Genomic DNA, 26,899 nt, shown 5'->3' on the forward strand with positions numbered 1-26,899 from the left:
GGTGACAACAACACACTGTAGAGTATATTGAGATAACATAAGGGCTATTGGCCTTGTAGGTTTGGGAGGGAGGGTGCATTGGGGAGTGGGGTGAGGGAGGGTGGTGGGTTGGGAAAATGAGGGGGGGTTGTTTGGTAGACAGAAGAATACTGCAATGTTAGTAAGGATCTACACTAAGATCTTAGAGATTATTCTTTAAACAGATCTATGTACTGTGTTTGTTTCTATATATTAGTATATTCTGCACACAATGAGAATCGGAAGAGAAAAACTATATACGTGATTTTGAGTGTTATTTACAGTTATACTGTTTTAATGGTCTCTACTGTGTGGGGATTGACTGTACTGTTATGTGGGCTAATAATATGCATATATCAAGAGTTGTCGGTCATGGCAGTGGGGGGGGGGGGTGTGCAAGGTTGGAGGGGAGGAGGTGACGACAGGTTGATCAGAAGAGGCGAACAATAATAGTATGACAGGAGACTTTGCTGAGTAATCGTGTGTGCGTGTGTGTGTGTGGGGGGGTTAGTGTGTGTGGGGGGGTTACTGTGGCTGGGACGGGGGAAAGGGGTGTTGTTAACATGATAAATTCCCAAGTGTTATAAACATAGATTAACGAAATGGGGTAGGTGGTCTGGCATAGTTTGGTTGTGGGGGTTGGGAGGGGGCGAGGGGTGGATTAGGGAGAGCTTGTGGTAGTACAGTTGAGAGAGGTGCCATATTAATAGATGCGGCCAATTACAATATTTAATTTATACCACTGTCTTGTTTTTACTTTAATATAAATGTTCATTAATTATCCATTCATTTATAAACTAATTAAATGAAATTTTCTCCTGATAAAGAAAAGGGGAAAGTATTTACCTTTAGTATGATAAACTTTATTTTTTTTTTCTAGTTTATCTCCTTATCATTTTTCTGTTAATCTAACTCATCAAAGTTTGTGTTTATTATTTTGGGTAGATTTTGGCAAAACGTCTGTTTTCATACTACAAGATGATGATAACCTAAAATATCTTGGTCTAATTACATCCTACTTTTTTGATATTGTTTCAATAAGATATATTATTTGTTCACATTTAAGCTAGTGACTCATATGTCCTTATTTCAATACATTTGATTTTGTTGATGAATTTATTGTTAAACATTATGTGTTTCTGTCTCATTTTGTCTCTATTTTACTCTCCCATTAATCATATTCTTTTCCTGATGACTGTTCTTTCATTGTTAGTTTATTTCTTGATTCAATTTCTTCTTCATTTGTTTTGTTTTACTTCTACAATTATCTAAACCTAACAATAAACAGTCAATAAGTATTAAATAGTTGCTATATTAATGATTCCCATCTTGTTTACATTATGAATATTAATTGGTTATTTCTTTATTACTAATATTATTAACATATTTGTTAATTATACTTACCTCAGTTGCTTGAATCTTTGAGAGTGTTGTAGATAGTTTAATATTCCTTTAACTTCATGTTTATTCATTTCTCTCCCTTTCTTTGTCTGTATGTTCATCCTCTCTATTGATGTTAGGATTGGTAGAGAGAGACCAGAGGAGAGGATAATGTTCCCATCTTCATCAATCTTACTAAAGGACCAGTTTAGACTCACCCAGTCTATGGGAATCTGAAGAAAGGAAAATAATAAATATAATTAATATCATCATGTTTGTTTACAGGATAAATACTCGAAAATATTAAAAAGTATAATTAATTTAGGAAGACTAATTTTTTTTTTATTTCATATTAATCAAATAATATTTGTTTATTTTAAACATTGTATTTTTTATAGTTTTGTTAATTATTTAATAATTAGTGGTTTGAATTTGTAAAAATTGGATCATTTTATCTGTACAGTGTGTTTTCTCTTCGCTTTATATTTGTTTTTATTGCAAGATGTTAAAGGGTAAACAAAAGGGTCAGGTTTATTACAGAGATCAGTCAATGTTATTTCTGTAGAATGAATTAAAGGTGTGTAAGAGGGGTGAGGGATGGACGGTACTAGGGATATCAGGGGTGTAGGGAGGGGTTTGTTATGGTAAGGAAGGGTGTGTTAAGGTTAAGTGATATTTGGTTGGGTATTAGGAGGGTGTCTAAGCGCGGGGAGGGCGTGGATATGGTTTACTCTCGTGAATGTTATGTTGCTATTATCAAAGCGTGTGCAAGGGGTGAGTGATAAATGGACCGATAGGTGTTGTACCAGGTAGGATGGGTGTGGTAGGGGTAAGGAGGGGTGCTTTAGGGTGGGAGAGCATGCACACCGCTTAATAATTTAATTTGTGTTTCGAGGGGTGATGAGAGGGGGTGGTATGGGCCGGAACTAATATGTAATATTTAATTTATGTAATTTGTGATGGGAAAATCTGGTTGAGTTGGGGTTGGTATTTCAGTGAACTGTTTATTATACATGTTATATTTAGGTATCAGTTTGTTACTGAGGTATTCTACTACCTAGGTATGTTTATCAATCATTTCATCTTTTTCTGTTTTAATTTAAATGTTAGCTTAAAACAAAATTAAATTCTTTGGCCGAATCCGTAAAACAGGAAACAATTCATTGACCCTTTCTGTCTTAAATTATTATTTTATATTTCAGTTTCTGTGAAGATTTTGAGCGAAAAAAAAAAAATAAGACTAACACCTGTACTTCCTTGTTCAGTTTAATATTTAATAACTAAAGCGATCTAATCTCGTATCAATACATTCAACAATTTCATTCAATTTTAATTTGTATTGATTGATGTATTTATTCAATATATTCCTTTATGTTTTACTTACGTCATGATTGGATGCTTCCACCAGGAGCTCTATGACTGACCTCTGTACAGACTCACTGGTGTCTCTGTGGATGGCCAAAGCATCTGAACACATCTCTGTAATAGTCTGGATGTCATCGGGCTATTGAAATAAATAAATAGTAATTATTAAATAGAATAATATTAATGTAAAATTGAGGCGTTAAGAAGATAATAAAATTTGGTGTTAATAGCAGAGATAATAAACTGATTAATTCGGCAGATATTTGAAACAAATTTTAAAATTAGTTAATGTTTACTGTTTAAATATGTATGTTTTACTTCCTGCACAGTGAAGCTCTCACACTAGGGTATAAGAATATTATTTTAAATATGGTAAAATAAATGTATGCATCTAGAAAGCTACTGTGGCCTCAGAATCTTAATTATGTTAAAAAAAATAATGTAAAAACAATTCCCACCGAGAAAAAATATATATTTTGAAGAATCTCTTTAATTCAAAGTAAAATAAAAGTTGAGTGATTAGTCTAATTTAATAATATTAAAATAAAGAAAAAGCAGCAAAACAAAGAAGGATTTTCAAGGAACACGCGACATGATGACATTACACGATTCGACCGAGATACATTTCATGGAATAATGAAATAAATCAGCTCCAAATAAATGTATCTAGAGTTAAGAGCAAGATATTGAGAACTAGGAATGTGGAACATTGTTTTCTTTCCTGTAAGAATCATATCGTCTTTCACCGGAATATTCCACATCGGGAGACAATATATGTTTATAACTCTCAATGATGCTGGCTTGTTATGATTATCTTTTGAAAATTGATCGACCCCTCTACCCCTTCACTGTTATGCATGTTACTAATAATAACACTATCGCAGGGAAATGAGAAAGCAACGAACATTATTAATGATTATAATTTACTTAAAAAAAAACAAATATTACAAACCTTCCTCCATCGACCAGATATCAGATCAAGAAATCTGGCTTCTCTGGATGATATGACTGTAAAAATAGATGAAATCATAAAATTAATAAATTATCATAGAAATAAATGACAAATTTTAAACAATCTATAAGATTCAATATTAATTTGTTCCACATACTTATAATGTTAATAGTCATAGGTCGTGTACCTGTACTAGAGGGATCAAATATCAGTAAACTGGACTATTGAAATGGTCTCTACTATTAAACTAAAAAAGTAATAAACTAGTAGAAACTTACAGTCACTAGTAATCCAACCAATTATTGTATTCTCTTTGTTACCTAATACTTATTTTACAGGCTAACAATAATATATTAAGTAACTCAAAACACTAAATATCTTAGATATTATTTTAATATATATATATATATATATATATATATATATATATATATATGGGCTTGATAGAAAGCTTGCTTAAACCAGCTCATGGAACACCAAAGAAGTAGAAACTTTCAGAAAGTTGCAACTCTCCACCCCCCGCCCGCTTCCACCCCAACCCCACACAGGACTAGTCTGTTTGTTGTCGCAAGATTTTCTTTTGGATCCCCATATTAGATTCATTCTTACCAACAAATAACTCATTGAACAACTGTTACTAGTCCCCCCCCCCCCCCCTCAGCTCCCACCCCTTCCACCACACTTCCCTCTTTTCCCTCAAATCTGTGAACCGTTACATTAAAAGCAATCTACTTGATCAATAAGTCTTTTAATTCTTATGTAAACATCGTACCTTTAATATTCCTTGATCTTGATTCTTCTGGTATGATGTCTGGCTTGATCGATGACGGCAGTTTACAGTTCTTAAGCCTTCAAAGGTAAAGAAGGCAGGAAAAATAAATATTTAATATTTATAAATTAAATGGATATCTGATGTCACCTTTTGTAATAAAATAACATGCAGGTCAATTAATTTGCCTTTTCCTTTATTTTGGTAAAAGAGCTAAAGGTAAAGTTATAAGTATCAGCCACTAGTTATGGTGGTCAAACACCCCTTCCACCACCCCTTCTTACACCCCCATTAACATCTGCTGATTTAATATTTTTAATTATATCTATTTATTAATAAAAGTTGCGTGACTCTTGTAAATATTCTTCATTGTATTACAACTGATAGTTTTTGAAAATAAACGATAGAAGTTTTCGTTTCCATGTACTTGAAATTCCTACCATCTTTTGTTTCAGTTTTTAAGTAATAACTTTATTTGTTTCAGGTAGTTCTAGTTCTATTATAATTTGTAAGGTAATTTGTTGTTCCAATTATACTGAAAGGCACCCCACCCCAACATTTCAAACCGCACGTCTCAACACAAGACTTGTTTATTTAAATAAAATTAATTATTTAAATAAAAATAATTACTGCACAATACCATTACCTTATCTCCTCATATATACCCCATAAGCTAGCCCTCTGACTACCCCTCCTCGCCCTCTGGTCTTACCCACATATTATCAGCCAAGGCCTGTCACGATGTAGTTCCCTTACCATAGTTCCTTGAATCTCGGTGACTTGATTCCATAGTTTATTAATCCGATCACTTCTTCCTCTGTAAATTGCTTTTTCTGACTTCCTGCATTGATGGATATCTTCTCTACTGATGATAGGCTTGGTAAACTAAGACCGGACTCAAGTCTGATATCTTTACCGTCAAATCCACTGAAGGACCAGAATAGGCATAGATGAGATATTGGAATCTGAAGAATAGGAAAGAAATATCACAGTTCACTTATCTTATAGTTCATCCATGATGGATAAATACACATGACGATTATCCAACGTATATACAACAGAACACAAGAATGCATTAAAAATATATACAATTAATCATTAATTTTAACAAAGAACTGTCTGTGATTTCTTATTTTTCGATTTTCATATAAGGAATTATATTTCATTTAAATTATTTAATAAAAATAAAAAAGAAGAGCGGTGACTTATTCAAAATTGCTTGCAAAACGTACGAATAAAAATAAAACATGATATAATGATGTTTTAAAAATAAAATTCGTTAAGCTGATTAAATTCAGAAAAAAAGTAAAAAGCAATATCATAAATATTTATATTTGGTCTGTGATATTATATTTAGCACATACATTAACTAGTTCTATGCTATTGTTTAATTCATGTCAGTCAGTGCATTGATTAATTCCTACAGCCACACTAGCGGAGACTCGACAACGTTACTGCCGTGAGTGGCCCACTACAAAGGAGTTTCCTTCCCGGGAGATACAGCGCATCTCGATACGTCTGTTTATCGTATAAGCCGATACCCTACTTGCAATCGATTTCGTAATAATAAATATAAAATCATTTGCAATCATTGTAGTTACGCAAATTTTATATAGAGCTATATTAATAACGTGTCGTACATCTATAAGATTTCCATTCGCCAGCCGACCGACAAACCAGTATCGTTGGCAGATAGCCGGCCCGGTTTAAAATAACATAGGCTAGCCTAGGCCTACACAGTTTGAACGAAGCCACCATAAAATCTTACTATAATATAATTGTATAGACTCATTTGAGTTTAACTTTCCCATTCAATTTTCCCAACCCCCAATGTTGATACCGTTTACCTGTAATCTTTAAATCTCTTACTTTTGACCTACTGTAACTTGTAAGACTAGGTCTAGCCTAGGCCTAGATTCGTTAAACATCCATCCTTACTACTGCTACCAACTTTACCTCATATGTCTATTTAGACCCACACTCCACACTATTTATTTAGGATAAAGTTTAAAGCTAATCATATATTATAATACAATAACTAAATCAAAATTAAAAGGCTGACGGATGATATACAGGCTATATATATATTGCTATATGTTCTAGGCTAAGCTCTTTCTTTTCCCGGTAAGAGAATCTTATACTAGCCGTAGCTTACGGTTAAACTTAAAGTCTAACGTTACGTTACGAAGGCAGTTGATAATGAAACACTTGCCATCTTGATTGAAACGCGGACACTGTCCGGTATCATGTGACGTGATTAAGACGTAGCCTAGGCCTACGCGTGTGAAATGTATTATATCACAAACTGTATGCTGTTTCCCCTTAAAAAGCTAACGTAATTCGTTATACATACATTTGTAAAACAACTAGGCCTACCGTTAAGCTACCACCTCAACCAATAGGCCTAGCCTAGGCCTAAGTAAGTATAACGTCAATAATGATTACCGCTGTCGGTGCAAACTGGCCACTCATACATATGTAAGGGTCTCAAATAAAACTGAAATAAAGATTGATTCATTAATATCATGAGCTTCATACATGCTATTATTTTGTTCGGCTAGACATTGTTTAACAAGTTGAACACATAAAAGGAAGTTTACCAACAGATGACCGGATGTCTTTGTTTGATTATAGGGCCTAGGCTAGGCCCTATTTGTTCTTTTGTGCGTTCAACAAGCTTATTTTTTATCTAATTTCTGGTTTATTATCTAAAAACGTTTTCATGTAATTTCTACTCTGCTGACGTTTCTAACTTTCTATAATGTTTTACTTCTTTAGGCTCAAATTTCAAGAAGAACAAACGTAACCTAAGTAATACTACCCTAGGCCTAGGCTAGTAGGCTAAACAGCCATTTCAGCAAAGTTACATAAAGAAGTAATACCTTTGAAATTCATGCAACGACAAATCTTACAGAAAGACAAAATCTCTCAAGCATGCATAGGCCTATAATTGTTGACTTTAAATAGGCCTATAATTACCGTAAGTCAATATAATAACAACAGCAAACCATACGCGGTGTAAGTCCATTAGCAGTCGTACAGTAGTATAATGATAAACATGTATGTGTGCGTGTAACTAGTAACGAACTGAATCTCCACACAGAGTGTACGTGACCCGTCCTGCGGGAATCTATACGTACGTCTACGTGCGCCGATGACTACGTTCACTGTGCGGCTTTGTTTGAATTTTGAAAACAGGTGTTTTGTTGTTGTTTGAGTGTACTAGTGAAAGGAAGCTTCCAGATGTTTTAAATTGTTTAGGCTTTGGCTATTCTTCTGCAAACATTCCTTCTACTGGACCAAATTAAATGAAACTTCTGTAATCATTCAATTAGCCAATATTAGACGGAAAAACCAAATTAATTTCCTTTTTAATCTAAAATAAAGAAAATTGGCGCTTACGTAAATAGGCATATTCAATTACTGGAATATATCGACTGGTCGTGCAATTTAGAGGGCGCACTTCCTAAACAAATGTTACAGGACGAGGGTGTTGGGTCAAGACTATGGATATATGAACGAATACCTTAATGATAGATTAATATTTCCTTTCAGTCTACAGGGTTCCAGTGGCATAGTCAGGTTTTTTTTCAATGGGGGGGGGGGGCGCTGGGGGGCTTGAACATTTCCTGGGGGGGGGGGCTTGACCAATTTTCTTGTTACTATCTTAGCGAAGCGCCACCATGAGTGGGCGCGCAGCGTACCGGAACTTTTTAGCTAAAAAGGCCTCCTAGATCGTTGGAAATGACACTTCCCAGGCCTTCTAAGCTGCTCTAAAGTTTTCTCAACATCCTTTATTTTGAGATCCCATGTTTTGATATGGTCATCAAATAGTTTAGTGAAATAGAAGGAAAAAAAACAATCTGGTAAGTTACTTTGAAATATCATTACATATGTTTTGTGAGTTTGACACCGGCATTGACATTTTTCGACAAATCTGCAAATTGCACGTGAAAATAAAAAAATAAAAAGATTGACTAGGCTTTCAGCCAAGTAACATACTGAAATGACCGAACTCAGGGGCGGATCCAGGGGGGGCCGACCCGGCCCCGGCCCCTCCCCCCCCCCTTTTAGGAAATCAGTTGCGTTTTTTTATGTGGGAGTACTTCAAATTCCTAATAGGCATAACTTGGTGAAAGAAAAGCCTAATATATATCCAGCTGCTCTTCCCTGAAACGCGATCGTTTTTATTCCAAATTTGAAACTAAGGCAATTATCAGGCCTACGCGACATCACGTATTAATTAGATACGGCTCAGTACTATAGTGCTGACTATTACTGTCAGGGAAAATCAATGCACAGTTAGCAAGTATATCATAATTATCTGAATGAAAGGGGGTGTAGGCGGTTTTACACTATCTAACGCAACGTAGTCGCCAAGAATCTGAAGTATTTTTAAGGGAGGGCCCGAGGAACATGAACTTATACTTTATAGCATGCTCCTCGTGGTGAAACGTAATTGCACCTATTAGGTGAATTGAGTGTACTGTTAATAGTAGGAGAGACTAGTGTAGGTTCTTATGACCAACTAGACCGGTTTCTGCTCTCAAACTTTATAGGAGGAGCTTCATCAGTATTAGCCTTTGAATATTTTATATTCGGCCTGGGCGTCTCGTTCTCAAAATGCATCTATTTTCTGTGCACGAGTTTTTATGGACTCATAGTGCAGCTATAAGAGCATCTAAAAGAGCTTCGTGTGAACCTTGAGAGTCAGCTGATTCTTCGTTAGTATTAAAACATTGAGTTAACAAGTAAATCTTTGAGATTTTGGGCCCTTTTGTAGGCTAGAATCGGTTCTTTTGGAAACAGTTTGGATAATTGCGCGTGCAGGGGCGTAGCGAGCGGGGGGGGGGGGTGTGGGGGTGTCACACCCCCCAATAATTTGGTCGCTGTCGGCAAATTTTGGGTCTGTCGGCAAAAGGAGAAAAGGTGAAGAGAGCGGAAGGGAAAGAAAGAAGGAAAGCTGAATAGAGAAAAGGAGAACGGGAGCTTCTTTATCGGTTATTTCGATTTTCCAGTTCTTCATCTGATAAACTCATTCACCAATCCAATCACCCGACGCCTGCAAGTTAAAAACCTCTCGGCAAATAACTGATAATGTCACGGCCGTCAGTATAGCTACTGTAGCCAGGCTCAGCTAGACGAGTGCCAGAATCGCCGGCAACTCAGTGAAAGAAATGGAATTAAAGGGTTCCGTATAGGCAGCAGCCCATGATTCGTGCTATCGTTTGACAACGTGTTGTTCTTATCCTCTGTTCAGAATGACGTCATCGCAGATGTCATTCGTTCTCCGTGGAAAACTTAAGGACACGGCTCACGAATTGTACACAATTTTTAACGTTTCTCGCTTGTATATCAATGAATGTTGTTACTTCTCAAAGTTTTCTGAACATTTTCATCACGAAGTTTCACTATTTCAACGATCGGTGAAAGAGAAAACACAGTTCGATAATTGGTCCCAATTAATTCTTCTTCTGCCGACTGCCGTAAAAATAATATCGAAATGGAAATTCTACGGTGCCAAATTTATCTTAAAGTATGCACCAGATTGCATCTAAGGACGTTTTAAAACTAAAAATTTTCCAAAGGGGAGGAGGGAACCCCCTCCCCTTAGACCCCTCCCCCATTTCAGTCACCACTTCCAGATCCGTCGGCAAATCAAATCCTCCACACCCCCCCCCAACAACAACAACAAAACCATCGCTACGCCCCTGTCCGCGTGTTGCGAGATTGAGTGCCAATGTTTCAAAAGTACATTTTTCAAATCCGTGGTTTTGATATGGGGTGTTTAGGTAAGCTAGAACACCATTGGTGGTTCCTTTTGTTTAGGTTTGGTAGTGAGGTATTGCCCACGGTTTTCAAATTTTATGCCTTTCGTGGCTGAGGCAATTTCCTCTTTCTTATAGTTACGGAGTAACAGTTTCTCTGTGAACGCATTCTTTTTCTGTAAGAAATCAGTCTCATTGTTACATAGACGTGCGTATCGTAAGACTTCCCCTTTAATGAAGCCTTTAAAAGTGGCAAGTGTGTGTGCAGAGTTTCTGTCGAGGTATTGGAAGGTTTCCGTGGGTTGGTGTAGACTTTGGTGTCTAATAACACATTGGTTTCAAACCTTGGACCTTTGAAGATTTTCAAATCTAAGTATGTTACCTCGGTGTGTAATATTTCTACCGTAAACTTTAAGAAGCGGTGAATTTCATTCAACCTGTTTACTAGTTGTTCAAGTTCCTGAGGTGAACCGTCGTAAAGCAATAGAATTTCATCTCTATAGCGGAGCCATTTTAAGATTTTATTATCTGTCGGTAAAATCTGGTTTTCCAGTCTATGCATGACGATATCACAGATTTCCGGAGAGGCTTGGCTACCCATGGCGCAACCGATCTTTTGTAGATGGAATTGGTTATTGAACTCGAAACAGTTTCTTGTTAAAAATAAGTTCAATTAGTTTGCGCATGGATATGGAAGATATTTTATTTATTCCATATTCGCTTTTTTCCGCCTTTTCATAGACTTCTTGACATATATCTAATGCCTCCTCTTGGGGAGTATTGGTATACATAGCGACGACATTGAGTGTAGCAAGTACTACTGCTTTTGGTAACGGGGTGGCTTCCAAAATTTTCAGAATGTGATTTGTGTCTTTCACATAGGTGCTTTGTTTTAATACAATAGGAAGCAAGAAATAGTCCACAAATTCCGATATTTTTTCGGTCGGTGATCCGTTTCCGCTTATTATCGGGCCCTCCCTTAAAAATACTTCAGGTTCTTGGCGACTACGTTGCGTTTGATAATGTAAAACCGCCTACACCCCCTTTCATTAATAAGTATATCATAATTATCTCATTGAATATAACGTGTTTTATGTATTTTCTTGGGGTGAATCTGGTGTCATAATTAAATTTCGCGCAAAAGAAAAAACGAATCGACGCAATAATAGTGTATCCATTGTACATGCACTGTTGAGAGTTGTTAAATATGTGTCTATCGAGAAAAAATATGTGCACAAAAAAGCGTGTCTGCAACGTTTCTGGTTTTTCTAGTTTTTGGCGAAATGTTTCACCATTTTGCATCTAAGCACTCACAATTAACCAAAAATTTCCAAGGGGGAGGGGGACAACCCCTCCCCCTAGACCCCTCCCCCAGGACGCAGATCACTAAAGTGCTACCATCGGAATGTCGGCCCCCCTTTCTCAAAATCCTGGATCCGCCCCTGGAACTATATGTCAAACTGACATCAAAGATTGCGTCTGAAATATTATTAGGGTGATAGACTGATTTGGCCGGCATTGGCGGAGCTAGGGGTATTGGTCGGGGGGGGGGGGCAGAATGGCCTGTAGGGGCGCTTTCGACACTATCTAAGCGGAGCACCACCACAGGTTGGTACGGAGCGTACATAATTTGTTTGAGTAAAGATATTCCCTAGATCGCCGGAAATGACCCTTTCCGGGCCTTGCTAATTTGCAGATAAATGAAGAATTTTTTTTTTTTCCTTTTTTTTATTATCATTCCAACAAGAGTCCAAACAATGTACAATTCATAATAACATATAATTTATTACCAATAGTCAAAATTAACGAAGAATTAATATGTGTCATTGCCATTTGTGACAAGTCGGAAGTTTATATGGGTGTTGAAAGTACATGCATGCGCTTCATCACAATTCCTGTGGTATCTTTGTGAGTGCTCATGTTTTCGAAAAAATAGATCGATAACCCCGTACAGTTCTTGAAAAGAGTTTCTTACAACAGAATTAAGTGCCGATAAATTAAATACCGCCGTACGTTAGAGCATTTTGTCAGTAAACTACACCAACAAAATGTGACAAATGTCAATAGGTAGATGAGAGTGCAATAAAAAATCATTAACCGCGAATAAGTAAAAAGTGCTAAAAAGCCAAAAGGGCGCCAGCAGTCCCCCCCCCCCCCCTGACTGTTTGGACGCTCCACCACTGTTGGTCGGTAGCTCTCAGCGATAGTGTTGTCTCCTTTCTTGAAATTTTGTTTTTCAGCGGTTTTAAGAGCATCAGGGTACGTCCCAGAAGTGAAAACCCGATTGAAAATGTAACAGGGTATTGAGGCAATGACTCGAGCAATGATGTGAGAAATATGTGTATGTTGTCAGCATTTTTTACCTTTTAACATCTTCTTTGGCATTCATATACCTGGAAACCACCTTTCTATAAGGGTATATAGTGTTGCTCACTAGCTTGTTTGATTAGTTAATGCGCGCTGGTTACAAGATACTGATTGGCTGTTTGTATTAGTATTTATTTGTATGTTAGTGATTATGGATATTTTAAGAAAGAGTGACAAAGGCAAAGTTTGCCCGAACAGTCAAACACACAGATTCAGTAGTTAATATTATGTGTGTTGTAGTCTTGTGGTCGTTAACATGAGTTATCAGTACAGTGCGACTACTGTAAACTTCTCGGCCTATGCGCAATGTCACGTCAGGTTTTTCAGCAACTATATCCTACTGCCGGTCAGCGGTCGAAGGGTCGTTCATGAGTGGTCATCATGGAGATTCGAGACCATTCAGACCAATGATATATTTTTCGCACATGTAAATTTGTTTTCGAAACCCAAAATCCCAGTGGGGGGGGGGTGGGGGCGACTGGGGGGCGGCAAGCTTTCATGGGGGGTGTCGCCCCCTGCCCCCCCCCCCCCCCCCCGTAGCTACGCCACTGCAGGGTTCCAACTCTTCTTCTAATTAATGATACTTTTGAAACGTTTGGAGATAAATGATCGGTCATATCGTGTTTGTTTCATAGTCTAGTGTCATCCCTTAGTTTAATGATAATATTTCTTAGGCAAATGATGACGTCACTTTCTCATATCAGTGTGTATGTTCTTTTTGTGTCGTGGGGTGTGTAACTAGTAAAAACAGTGATACTACCGGCTGCGTATAAAGGGAAATTGTGTCACATTTGTGTTAATCACTACTACTCAGACACTAACACTTGGTTAATAAATAACATTTAATCATCTCGGTCAGATTGGTAGCCTTAGATGAAGTGTAATATTCGTTGCTTATAATAGACACGTGATACTTCAATGTACCGTTTAAAGAATGGTTAGTGTAGCCTATGTAGATGTTTTCACTTAATGTGAAAACAAGTTTAACTGATAAATAATCTAAATAAATCGCAATGATCTAAATAAACTTGAATTAGTGATATTTATATGGCTGTGTTGAATGATAAGTGACTTACGTTGTGACTTGATGCAATATCAAGTAGCAGTATCGTAGACATCTGGAGTTGTTTACTATCAGTTTTCCTTAGAAACACAATACTCGAACACAGAAGTCGTAAACTGCTTTGATCCTTAGACTGGAAATGAAGATAGAAGCGTCTTGAAATGAATAATATAGAACCAACTTCAACGTATAATATTTCAAAATTGCTCCCTTGAATATCGCAATTTCACATAATATTAACGGTAGATGAACGCTGTGAGGGGGAACTGATAATTCCGCCAGTATTGTATGATTAAGTGAACTTAAATTCAATAAGCACTTTGACTTTTGACTTGTAGACTCTGCCCTATGGTACCGATTTGATTTTAAGCCAAGGGGGGGGGGGGGGTGCAACGAAATTTCTAGTAAGGAGTCTAAAGGGAGGGAGATACCCTTCCCTTGAGAAAAATTTCGTTTAGGGGGATAATATTCAATCTGGTGCTACCACCAGTCACGACACGTAATTAAAGTTAGCTATTGTATTTACATGACTCTTATTGACACCATATAGGCGCTATACTATCTGTTACGTATTGAAGTTTTGCGGCTGTAGAGGGAGAGGACAAAGACTTATGTTAATACTCGTTTTGTGGGAGGGTCTGAAAAGGAAGTGTACCCTCTTCTATTCAGAAAATGATTTTTATGATAGATAGCTTAGATGCACACATTTGCTGTCATTTTTATCATGTTAACTACATCTTTGAATACGACTTTGCTGTGTGTGTGTGTTATGAAGACACTTTGTGGAGGAGGAAATATTTGTTCCCATTCTCCTAGTGAATACAGCCATATGTATATCAACCATATAACAACAACTAACGATTCATAATGGTATATGTTGGTAGATATACACATTTACATGTTATATATATTATTGTGCGGGTGGAGATGTTATCTTATTTTTGTATACCTGAAGACAGTAACATTTTGTTATTGAAGTATAATTTATACTGAATCAAAGCTAACTAGTTCATATCGTTACATATTTGAAAGTGCTAATGAGAAGCAGCTTACACAGTGCTAACGTAGTGGATTGGAAGGGATTAGTGGGCTAAGCAACCATTTCGGTTCAAATACTAAGAAATGCAAGAACGCCACATGAATCAAATCTTGATTTATGTATATATATACATATTTACATGAAATTCAAAATTGTGACTAAACTTTAATGTCATATACGGTAACCTTGGTCGTGCTTGCACGAAATGTTAAGTAGATGTTGATCGAAATCGACACCGAATTAAATTGACAATCTGAGCAACCAAAATAAGAAAAGGAGCAACTTGGTTGATAATTAGTACTGTACATTGTTCTTGGCTAATTAACAGGACCCCCATAAGTTAAAACACGTATAGATCATTCTTGTTCGCCTAAGTTGCAAGTCTGGATCACAAATACATGTCAGAAAGAGAATTTACTTATATATATTTTACTGAAATGTATATCTTGTATTAGTGTAGCTATTGTAGCGAAAATCTATGGGTAACTCCCATTGTACGATTTGCCCCTCGTATTTAATTTAAACATCCATTGAGCTCCGCAGAGACAGCGAGCTATATTTAGAGTCAGGTCGCACAACGGCTATGTAATAGTTCTAATTATTCTATGTACTTGTGATTGAGCGTTCTCTCGTGCTTGGTACGGACAGGGAAAATACTGGTTGTGTCTGTCGAACCCATTGGTCAAAGCAAACTGTAGGATGTGAGGGTAGTCTCTGATTGGCCAAGAAGTACAGTAACAGTTTTATTGGATTTTGTATCGATTAGGTGCGTTACAACTCCTTACTCGCACCATGGAGCAGATAGCTCAATGCTAGCACGGTGTGTGATAGAAGCAGCATCAGCGACTTTAATGAAGTCAATAGAAATGTATTTTTTCATAGCGCTTTACAGATATATGTGCTGCCAGACGCCAATGCCTGCGGATTACCCGACGCCTGCGGAATACCCGACCACTGCGGATTACCCGACGCCTGCGCTGCCCTACACCTGCGGGTTGCCCGACGCTTGCGCATTGCCAAACCCCTTTGCTGCCCGAGACCTGCGCAGTGCCCGAGACCTGTGCAGTGCCCGAGACCTGTGCAGTGCCCGAGACCTGTGCAATTCCCGACACTTGCTACGCGCGAGTGTTGGGCTGCTACAGTCGTGGATGGTGCCCGCCCCTATCGCGGCGACGTGTTTTATTTGAACAGTTTCTTTATATAGTGTAGTGTATATAAAACGAGTTGAGAATCACATGACCTTGCAATATCAATGTCTGCTGTCCGGTTTTGAGTCTTGTTTTGTACCATACCCCTCTTCTTACCTTCCTCGCCACTTCGGTTGGTTCCGGTACAGGGATTTCCCAACACCAGGACGTTGGCAGCGTTATACTATCTTAACCTACCACAGACATGCATTCGTTAGATTCCAATTTCTAGTGATTCCAGCCTTATCCCGGTTCAGTATTTTGTTCACCTAATGTTACCAACAGAAGGAGAAAGGGGGACGTAACGGAGAGCGCCTCATCATTGCTGTTAACGCAGCAGATTGGGGGAGGGCAGGACTTGGTTTGAGAAATTGGCCTATGACCCCTCTCTGGCGCCGTATCCAGCATCACATGTAATAAACGGTGTGATTTTTTAACGTGCCAATAATTTTACCCTCCCAGTTTCATGTACAAAAATATCCAAAGGAGAAGGGAGCTTTTCGAATTATCATAATTCATAGAAAATTTTGGTTATCATCCATAACAATTTCTGTTTTAAATTATGCAGCCTTAGCATTGTTTAAATGTTTTAGTGATAAAGAAGCTTCCGATTTAGACAAGCGTGCGATTGCTGTAACCGTACGCATGTGTTCACGTCTTCAATGTGGTTACTTTATATTTCAGTTACGGCATTTTATGTTTCTGTGTCTTTCCAACAAACATGGTTTTGTAATCGAAATCAAATTCAATTAGTATTTTATTTTGTATGTTTAATTTTGGCTATTTCCATGACAATCATATACTTCACCGGTGAATTCCGCACAACTTACAATGTGCTATTGTACCGTCTGACAAGGTGGATATTAATTGGATGATCTGTCATGGATTTATCAGGGTTTAACGATTTGTCGCTAAACTAATAAAAAACGTACTCTACGGACAGTATTGCACTCAAGAGATCAGTAACGACTTACTTCAATTGTTGTGGCTTCCTTGGATTTCGACACCCATTTACCTCTGGAAGAATCTAAATGGAAGCCATGTTCAGTCGGTGTCCATGAAACTGGAAAGAATAATTATACAACGATTTTTTTTTATAGATCAAGAACGTTAACATAAAAACACGGTGAACATAATTACAAGGTAAATGTATGATCAAATATCGATACCCTTCGTTGACTTGATATAATGATATCATGATATAACCCGTTTGCGTATTCCGCAGAGGATCTCAAATTACTTGTGATGAGTAACACATTTAGTTATTTCTATTTTCTCACCTTGAATGTTACGTAACTTCGTAAGAGGCGAAAGAGAACCAACGAGAAGAGACAGAGGTAACAAACAATCAATAAATCTGTAAAATAAAATGTAATTTGTGGGAGGTGAATGTGTTAAATGATTGAGACATTGTAATGTTATCCAACATTTGTAAAGTAACTATAGTGTAAAGGTAGATATGTATCTATCATTAAGTATGTATACATAAATCATTTAGATAAAAGTTACCGTATATTCAAGAACACAGTTCCACATTTTGCTGGTTGGTAATTTATCGTTCAGTAAGTTAACGTGAATATAAACATAACAGTAAGTGGTATGTGATTACTTACGACAATTTCTTCAGCCTTTGACATTGTACTGCATAGGATAACAATCCTACTACTTGGTCCTGGGTAAATTCTTTTCCCTTGTTCGTTATAATTTGTAGTTCATCTAAAGTAGACAGTACAGGCACACTATCTCCATTTTCCAGGATTATGTTACTTTGGTCTGCCGAGCTAAATGATGCTAGTCTGAGACTGGTAGTCTTGATCTAAGGAAACACATTTTTGAATTATTATACAACATTACGCATGAGTACGATATGTATTTTTCATATCTATGATTGTGAATTAATATAACAGTGTCACAAAAACAAAGTACAACTTTTCTATGTTTTTGACTGACAGAATGGTACATGCTAACCCAATTGATTATATACAAAAATACAGAACTTTTAACCGGCGAAAAAAAGGAAAATAGAAGTGTGAGATATTGTCTTCGAATGTACGAAAGTAATAGAGATCGGAGTCCAATCAACCGTTATTATTAGTATGATTATTATACAATAATTCAGTTAGAAATACTTTTCATTGCATCAGTAGCACCCCCACCTCTACCAAAAAAGGGGGATAGTCGGATAATTTGTCGAAGTATATATATTTGGTCTATCACGTGCAGCTTAGTTGTTGTAATTATAAGCTGTATAGCATTTGGATCTAGCTAAATATTTCAATTTACTCACGTCAGAAGTCAAAGATCCCTTTGGACCGAGATCTAGTCTGCCAAAGTTAAGATCTATCGGAAATGAGTAATCCCAAAAGACAGAAGATCAATATAAAAACATAAAATCAAGGTTTAAAGCAAGTTATATTATACTCTTCATAGGTAAGTGGTTACGTCTTCAACTCTTTCATATAAGTTAATTGATATGGATGTTTCAATTGCATCATTAGCGTGCTGGTACGGCAATTGTAAATTGTATCCATTTTCAAACTATAGAGGGTGATGTTTAATATACATATGATTGATATTGTACCTAAAGTGTTTTTCAGAATCATACACTTACCTTCTGGTTCCTGTAAAGACTGATCACCACCTGTACACTGTTTCCCTGTATGAAGCTCGAACAATGTTTGCACACTTTTCTGTATCCCATGGAGGTTAAGCGCTTCCAAAGCACGTACAAGAGTCGTGATATCTGTTTCTGTGATTTCCCCTCTCTCCTCCAAATATTGAACCATACGGTAATTACGACCATCCTTATTTTGCAGCAAATCGATTTTTGCGGGTGGATAATTAAAAAAGGTTGCAAGGTGCAAAATATTTTCTCCAGTTAGTATATCAACTAATTTAGCTTTAAAGCTACCAAAACCTGGTAAAATAAACAATACACGAATAATTCACTTGTCACATATTCAAGATCAGGTGTAAGGGGTCTTATGACTACCTCATGAACAATACAATCTACATGTATCAAATTTAAGTAAAATACATATTAATTCACGAATGGGAAGAGAATAATGAAGAGAATGGTATAACTAACCATATTTAGGCCAAAAATGAAGAAACAAACGGATCAGATTGTATACCAGTCTAAGAGACTGTGTAAAGTCTAGATGTTAGTGAATGCTAAGAATAACCCATGGAATGTATATCCCAGATTTTAGTGTGTATCTTGTGCAAAGAGATGTCGTTTGAACCCATATCAGTAGATCCGAAAGAGCAATCGCACCCCCCCCCCCCCTCATTGATGTTATTTTGCTGATGTGGAATCCCCAATTGCTGTTTATTATATTGACAATCGTACCTGTCGAGTTCTTCTTTTTTGCTGTTTCTACCACATGCTTGAAATTGGAAGCCATCGTACCTATGGAAATTGTAATAATGTAGCGTTAATATTTACTGCTCAGTAGATAAATAGCAGTAATATTATAAATATAGCTGTCATAGTTGTATATAATTTTGAACTGATGTGTTAGTTCAATGGAAACATTTAAGACCTTCCAAACGATGCTGAAAATGTGTTTAAGCAGCACGAAATAATTTAATATCAGAGTATTAACCAAAGCGGATTGAAGTTAAATATCACAGGAAATATATTTGCTCAAAATTATTTTTTTGAGGTTAAGGGATAAAACTGGTTTTAAAAACTTCAAATTAAGCAAATAATGTTGCTGCTTCGTTGCTTAACAGGTCCAAAAGATAACATCATCATCATCATCATCATCATCATCATCATCATCATCATCATCATCATCATCATCATCATCATCATCATCATCATCATCATCATCATCATCATCATCATCATCATCATCATCATCATCATCATCATCATCATCATCATCATCATCATCATCATCATCATCATCATCATCATCATCATCATCATCATCATCATCATCATCATCATCATCATCATCAGCAGCAGCAGCATCATCATCATCATCATCATCATCATCATCATCATCATCATCATCATCATCATCATCATCATCATCATCATCATCATCATCATCATCATCATCATCGCCACAACCACATCAACCACCACCATCACCAGCCCCACAACCATCATCGTCATTATCATCACCAACATCATGATCATCATCACCACCACCATCATGATCATGATCATCACCACCACCATCACGATAACCACCAGGACCAGCACCATCACCACCATCACGTTCACCATCCTCATTGTCATTCTCATCATACGCATCCTCATCATACTCATCCTCATAATACTCATCGTACTCATCATCAATTTATCCTCTTTCTCATCATCATCCTTATCCTTCTCATCATCATCCTTATCCTCCTCATCATCATCCTCCGCACCCTCCTCGTCCATCTCATGATCACCATCATTATGATTATTATCATCACCCTTGTTATTATGATCATCATCATCATCATCTCCATCATCATCATCTTCCTTCTTATCCCCATCATTATCCTCACCTTTCCCATCCACCTCATTCCCCTCCTCATCCTCCTCGTCCTCCTCGTCCATATCATCATCACCATCATTGTGACTATCAACATCATCATTGCTATTATGATCATCATCATCAACTCCATCATCATCCTCTTCCTCCTTATCCCCGTCATCATCCTCACCTTTCCCATCCACCTCATTTCCCTCCTCATCCTCCTCGTCCATCTCATCATCACCATCATTGTGATTATCATCATCATCATTGCTATTATGATCATCATCATCAACTCCATCATCATCCTCTTCCTTCTTATACCCATCATTATCCTCACCTTTCCCATCCACCTCATTCCCTTCCTCATCCTCCTCGTCCTCCTCGTCCATATCATCATCACCATCATTGTGATTATCAACATCATCATTGCTATTATGATCATCATCATCAACTCCATCATCATCCTCTTCCTTCTTATACCCATCATTATCCTCACCTTTCCCATCCACCTCATTCCCCTCCTCATCCTCCTCGTCCATATCATCATCACCATCATTGTGATTATCAACATCATCATTGCTATTATGATCATCATCATCAACTCCATCATCATCCTCTTCCTTCTTATCCCCATCATCACCCGCGCCTTTCCCATCCACCTCATTTCCCTCCTCATCCTCCTCGTCCATTTCATCATCACCATCATTGTGATTATCATCATCATCATTGCTATTATGATCATCATCATCAACTCCATCATCATCCTCTTCCTTCTTATCCCCATCATTATCCTCACCTTTCCCATCCACCTCATTCCCCTCCTCATCCTCCTCGTCCTCCTCGTCCTCCTCGTCCATATCATCATCACCATCATTGTGATTATCAACATCATCATTGCTATTATGATCATCATCATCAACTCCATCATCATCCTCTTCCTTCTTATCCCCGTCATCCTCCTCACCTTTCCCATCCACCTCATTTCCCTCCTCATCCTCCTCGTCCATCTCATCATCACCATCATTGTGATTATCGTCATCATCATTGCTATTATGATCATCATCATCAACTCCATCATCATCTTCTTCCTTCTTATCCCCATCATTATCCTCACCTTTCCCATCCACCTCATTCTCCTCCTCATCCTCCTCGTCCATATCATCATCACCATCATTGTGATTATCATCATCATCATTGCTATTATGATCATCATCATCAACTCCATCATCATCCTCTTCCTTCTTATACCCATCATTATCCTCACCTTTCTCATCCACCTCATTCCCCTCCTCATCCTCCTCGTCCATATCATCATCACCATCATTGTGATTATCAACATCATCATTGCTATTATGATCATCATCATCAACTCCATCATCATCCTCTTCCTTCTTATCCCCAACATCACCCGCGCCTTTCCCATCCACCTCATTCCCCTCCTCATCCTCCTCGTCCATTTCATCATCACCATCATTGTGATTATCATCATCACTATTGCTACTATGATCATCATCATCAACTCCATCATCATCCTCTTCCTTCTTATCCCCATCATTATCCTCACCTTTCCCATCCACCTCATTCCCCTCCTCATCCTCCTCGTCCTCCTCGTCCATATCATCATCACCATCATTGTGATTATCAACATCATCATTGCTATTATGATCATCATCATCAACTCCATCATCATCTTCTTCCTTCTTATCCCCATCATCACCCGCACCTTTCCCATCCACCTCATTACCCTCCTCATCCTCCTCGTCCATATCATCATCACCATCATTGTGATTATTGCCATCATCATTACTATTATGGTCATCATCATCAACTCCATCATCATCCTCGTCCTCCTTGTACCCATCATCATCCTCACCTTTCCCATCCACCTCATTCCCCTCCTCATCCTCCTCGTCCATTTCATCATCACCATCATTGTGATTATCATCATCACTATTGCTACTATGATCATCATCATCAACTCCATCATCATCCTCTTCCTTCTTATCCCCATCATTATCCTCACCTTTCCCATCCACCTCATTCCCCTCCTCATCCTCCTCGTCCATATCATCATCACCATCATTGTGATTATCAACATCATCATTGCTATTATGATCATCATCATCAACTCCATCATCATCCTCTTCCTTCTTATCCCCATCATCACCCGCACCTTTCCCATCCACCTCATTACCCTCCTCATCCTCCTCGTCCATATCATCATCACCATCATTGTGATTATCAACATCATCATTGCTATTATGATCATCATCATCAACTCCATCATCATCTTCTTCCTTCTTATCCCCGTCATCATCCTCACCTTTCCCATCCACCTCATTACCCTCCTCATCCTCCTCGTCCATATCATCATCACCATCATTGTGATTATTGCCATCATCATTACTATTATGGTCATCATCATCAACTCCATCATCATCCTCGTCCTCCTTGTACCCATCATCATCCTCACCTTTCCCATCCACCTCAATCCCCTGCTCGTCCTCCTCGTCCATCTCATCATCACTATCATCATTGTGATTATCATCATCACTATTGCTACTATGATCATCATCATCATCTCCATGTCATCGTTCTCATCATCTTCATCGCCATCATCATCACCTTTCCCATCCACCTCATTCTTCTCATCATCATCCTCATCCATCATAATCACCATCATTGTGATTATCATCATCATCATTGCTATTATGATCATCTTCATCATCAATTCCATCATCATCCTCTTCCTCCTTATCCCCATCATCATCCTCACCTTTCCCATCCACCTCATTACCCTCCTCATCATTCTTCACGTAACCTGGCTTGGATCTCTAGTTACCTAGGTAACGTAACTACCGGGGGCTGACAGTGCTGCAGGAGGGGTAAAGGTACTGGACTTTTGACTATGCAGAGATGCTATGAAACCAAACATTACGATATATTGCCTCAACATTCACTGTTTGCTTATCCAATGGAGCATTGACATTGTTTTCCTCATGTACTACCCATCAATCATATAACAATACACCACATGACTAACACTTGTAACCACGATCATATCTCTCATATTGAAGGTCACTTTGTTAAGCTGTATACGTGCACATACGTCATATGACAATGTAGGACATAGAAATGTCTTTGTTTGAACAAAGAAGCGAAATATTATCAGTTTTCAATTATTTGATCTTTATTATTCATGGTGACGCAACATTTCTTTGTCAATATTTTTTTCCGATCGACTAGATCGTTTTATTTCTTGATATGATATGTATATTACTTAACGAGTAATACATATGGTTCTTTAAATGTAGAATATTTTGGGCAAGAAACCAGTTTCTTACTACACAAATTGGTGAATCACGTGTAGTGGGTTGTATGTGTTATCATGTCAGCATATTTTCTTTAAAAGTTTGTTGATTTACACTTCTGATGCCACGATGTGTGAACATTTGTAATGTTCTCATATGATTTTTGCATTGAACATTTCATCACTATGCAACAGTTTGTTAAAACATTATTGGGGACAAACATATGTACATTTTATAGGGGAAAAAAGACAATTCTACTGCAACAATGATACACTAATTTTGCTGTTGACATATGTCAGCATAAAACATCACCAAATATTGAGCATGTGTATCTACACTAAGCATAATGCTACGAGGATGTGGTTATTAACCTAAAGATGCAAACAATTTACATCAATTGTGTTTGACAATATACTTAAGCCTCCGGAACATAGGAATAGTTATACGTAAATGGTGCAGATCTCTCCAAGAGAACACAATGCCAAGCCTTTGTTGAAAAAGCAATGCCTATGAGTCTATTATTTGAGCACAAATGGCTGTCCCTGCTAAGCTCAGGAAAGCAGTGTTTGCATCTCCATCAGCCATACAACCGCTCAATATTGTTCTCCATCAAAGTTGGTGAGCATATTTACAAGTGACATCTGGAATGTTCAGCAGAACCAGTGTACTATCATCCCTAACTTCAAATTGCTGTTCAAGTTCTTACGGTTGTACAACAGACTGTATAAAACAACATTTGCCACTAGTTTTTCTTTTCTTTTCCTAAATACCCGTTACATTACATTGTATGCATACATGATTAGCCTATAGGCAACAATGGAACTTTCGACATCCACTTCCTTATTCCGCAATGGTTTCTCTAGTGCGCAATCACGGAACTCGGGTGAAACGGACAACCTACTAAACAGACGTATAAGAACGGAAATGAAAATACAGTGTTATATCACATACATATTTTATATACATACGTTATATGCTTCACGAAAATATACAAAGCTTATGCGTTAAGGAATTTAGTCAAACACATGCACAATTATTTTGATTAAGAACCAGTACTAAATGGACTTCAAATGCCTCGAACTTCTCATTGTAATGGACTTGGCTTCCTCAGATTATGTTCTATTTAAGAATATTTATATATTTATGTATTTTCAAGACAATATTAAATTGTCCATAACCACTATACATACGACATCGTATCTTCATTATTTGTTCTCTCTCGGCAGAAAAAAAAAAACTACAAGATAGTTCCCTCTCTGCCGCTCTCCTTGAAAGAGGTCAAACTTAAGAGTGACAAAAAGGAACCTACTAGATACACAGTTTTCAACACCACCATAAGGTAACGAAAAATAAATATTTTTAATCAAATTGACACCTATTCAAAATTGGGATTGCAAGTAGCTACTTTCTATCCCAAACATTCCTAAAAATAATATAGGCCTACTTATGGTAGTTACGAATTGTGAAAGAAATCTTTGTGTCTGAGTTAATGGACTAGCCGTAATGCTTACAACTTCACCGCAATGTTATGACTCTAAAATAAAAACAAATGAGTTGTAGCCTACAATAATGAGTTGTAGCCTACTGGACTGGTCTGTAACAAAGAGAGTTAAGTAACTTACAACTATAACTATTTTAATTCTATGACCTACATGTAGGCAAACATATAGTATAAACAACGTTGCGCTAATTGGATTGATCTGATATTTAATTATGACTGGGCCTATACATGAAGTCATAAGTAACTTAGTTTGTACGTACACTTCAATTTGCCTGATCCAAACTTCTTATAAACCAAATTTAAAAACGGTTCCTTGGTATAAAATAATCACTATGGCTTTCAGCACACATCTTTATAGTTGAAGTCATGCTACATTGTCTATGTCATAACGCAACATATGGTTTAGTGTAGAGCGCAAATCAGGAACAGAGTTTGTCCTTAAACAGTTATAGAATACTCATGCGATACATTTCTAACGTACACAGTATCGTAATAAGGTGAGTTCAATACTGTCTAACATGCACTGCCTGCTAAACTGGCGGAAGGATGCAATAAAGGTTAATCCAAACATCTTGTTATATATTTCTTAGATATACTCCTCGCACGGTCATTTCCTTTGCCGGAAATATCCACAAAATGTAAAAACTGATTGAATTTGGTTTCATTTTCTATTTTACACGCTGTAATTTATAAAAGGTTTCTAGAGTTGTAGCCATATGACAATATAGATATAGACATAGATGTAGGAATTGGGACTCACCCACCCCCCCCCCTAACCCCTTCCAAAAAAGAACATATTTCGGTTGAAATTCGGACAATATGCTGATATTGTTTCGGGCATTGCCCAGAAAATTATCAATGATCTTGTTTGATGAGAGACATTCCTCAAGTGCCTGTCGTGCTGACATGCCGACTAGGTATGGACAGTCCACTTACTATTTACGTAGGTCATTACATTAGTCATTGAGCTCTGTGCTATTGATATGTGGGCAAAATAGTCAAGTTAGTTGCCTGTCGTTATTGATGTGTGATGTGTTTAAGGATCAATTGCATATTAATAAACATGTTTCCGAAGATTAACAATGTTATTATGTTTAAAATAGCTATATGTATTGCCCGTAGAGGTGATGAAAAATGAATTTGGGTTGGAAGCACTAAGATAGGATGAGACAGGAATATCACAAAATGAAATCTTTGACAATAGCAAAGACGTGTATGGTAACAACGGTTTTCAAAACGTGACCTCTGGTCCAAATCCAGCTCTCACTACAAATTCCTTTATTTTGTTCAAAGTCTTCCGGTTAGTTTCCGTTATTCGTTTAATGTTATGAATATATATAGAATCTTTTCAGCAAGAGATTAATCAATATTAGAGATATAATTATTGCAAAAAAGATTTTTCAATGTCATTATCATTACATGTAAACGGGTTGATAAACCCGGGCAGAATCCGTTGTTTTGCTAATGATTTCCTTAATAACTTCCCGAGTTTTCTCGAGGTCAGTCATATATGCACAGAAAATTTTTGTAAAGTTAGATTAATTGCTACACAAATACTGGTTGCCAACTTGCATTGTAGATGATGTATTTAAGATTGTTTGAAGGAGTGCCGTTGTGAAGGAATGATTTGTAGTTGGTATTTTTTTCTTCTTCTTTTGTAGTTATAGGACAAAGAATACTGGCAGTAATCCATGG

The 26,899-nt window shown here is 37.3% G+C and overlaps 2 protein-coding genes across 8 annotated transcripts in view; both read right to left on the minus strand.

Annotated features, from left to right (window-relative positions):
- The window catches only part of LOC139982215 (tRNA (cytosine(38)-C(5))-methyltransferase-like), a 100,833-nt gene that overhangs the window by 40,560 nt on the left and 33,374 nt on the right, over window positions 1–26,899 (minus strand). The gene's annotated exons all lie outside the window — the stretch shown is intronic.
- Window positions 538–23,040, minus strand: LOC139982202 (uncharacterized). Its single transcript, XM_071994795.1, has 13 exons — window positions 20,421–23,040; window positions 19,261–19,320; window positions 18,520–18,825; window positions 18,196–18,248; window positions 17,522–17,724; window positions 17,189–17,265; window positions 16,883–16,971; window positions 13,696–13,815; window positions 5,241–5,449; window positions 4,488–4,564; window positions 3,716–3,771; window positions 2,783–2,902; window positions 538–1,631 (listed from the first exon to the last, which is right to left on the minus strand). The coding sequence occupies exons 1-13, from the start codon at window positions 22,906–22,908 to the stop codon at window positions 1,419–1,421; spliced, it is 4,071 nt and encodes a 1,356-aa protein (XP_071850896.1). The 5' UTR covers window positions 22,909–23,040; the 3' UTR covers window positions 538–1,418.

The sequence above is a fragment of the Apostichopus japonicus genome, chromosome 16 (assembly GCF_037975245.1).
Source record: "Apostichopus japonicus isolate 1M-3 chromosome 16, ASM3797524v1, whole genome shotgun sequence".
In the NCBI taxonomy this organism is placed as follows: Eukaryota; Metazoa; Echinodermata; class Holothuroidea; order Aspidochirotida; family Stichopodidae; genus Apostichopus; species Apostichopus japonicus.

Bases quoted from the DNA above. Each gene is read 5' to 3' on its own strand.
- LOC139982202 (XM_071994795.1), bottom strand. From the start codon at position 22,908: ATGGACGAGGAGGACGAGCAGGGGATTGAGGTGGATGGGAAAGGTGAG. The intron at 17,725-18,195 runs GTGAGTAAATTG...GTGTTTCCTTAG, and splicing joins AGGGATCTTTGACTTCTGAC to ATCAAGACTACCAGTCTCAG. The intron at 4,565-5,240 runs GTAAGGGAACTA...TTACCTTTGAAG, and splicing joins CCGAGATTCAAGGAACTATG to GCTTAAGAACTGTAAACTGC.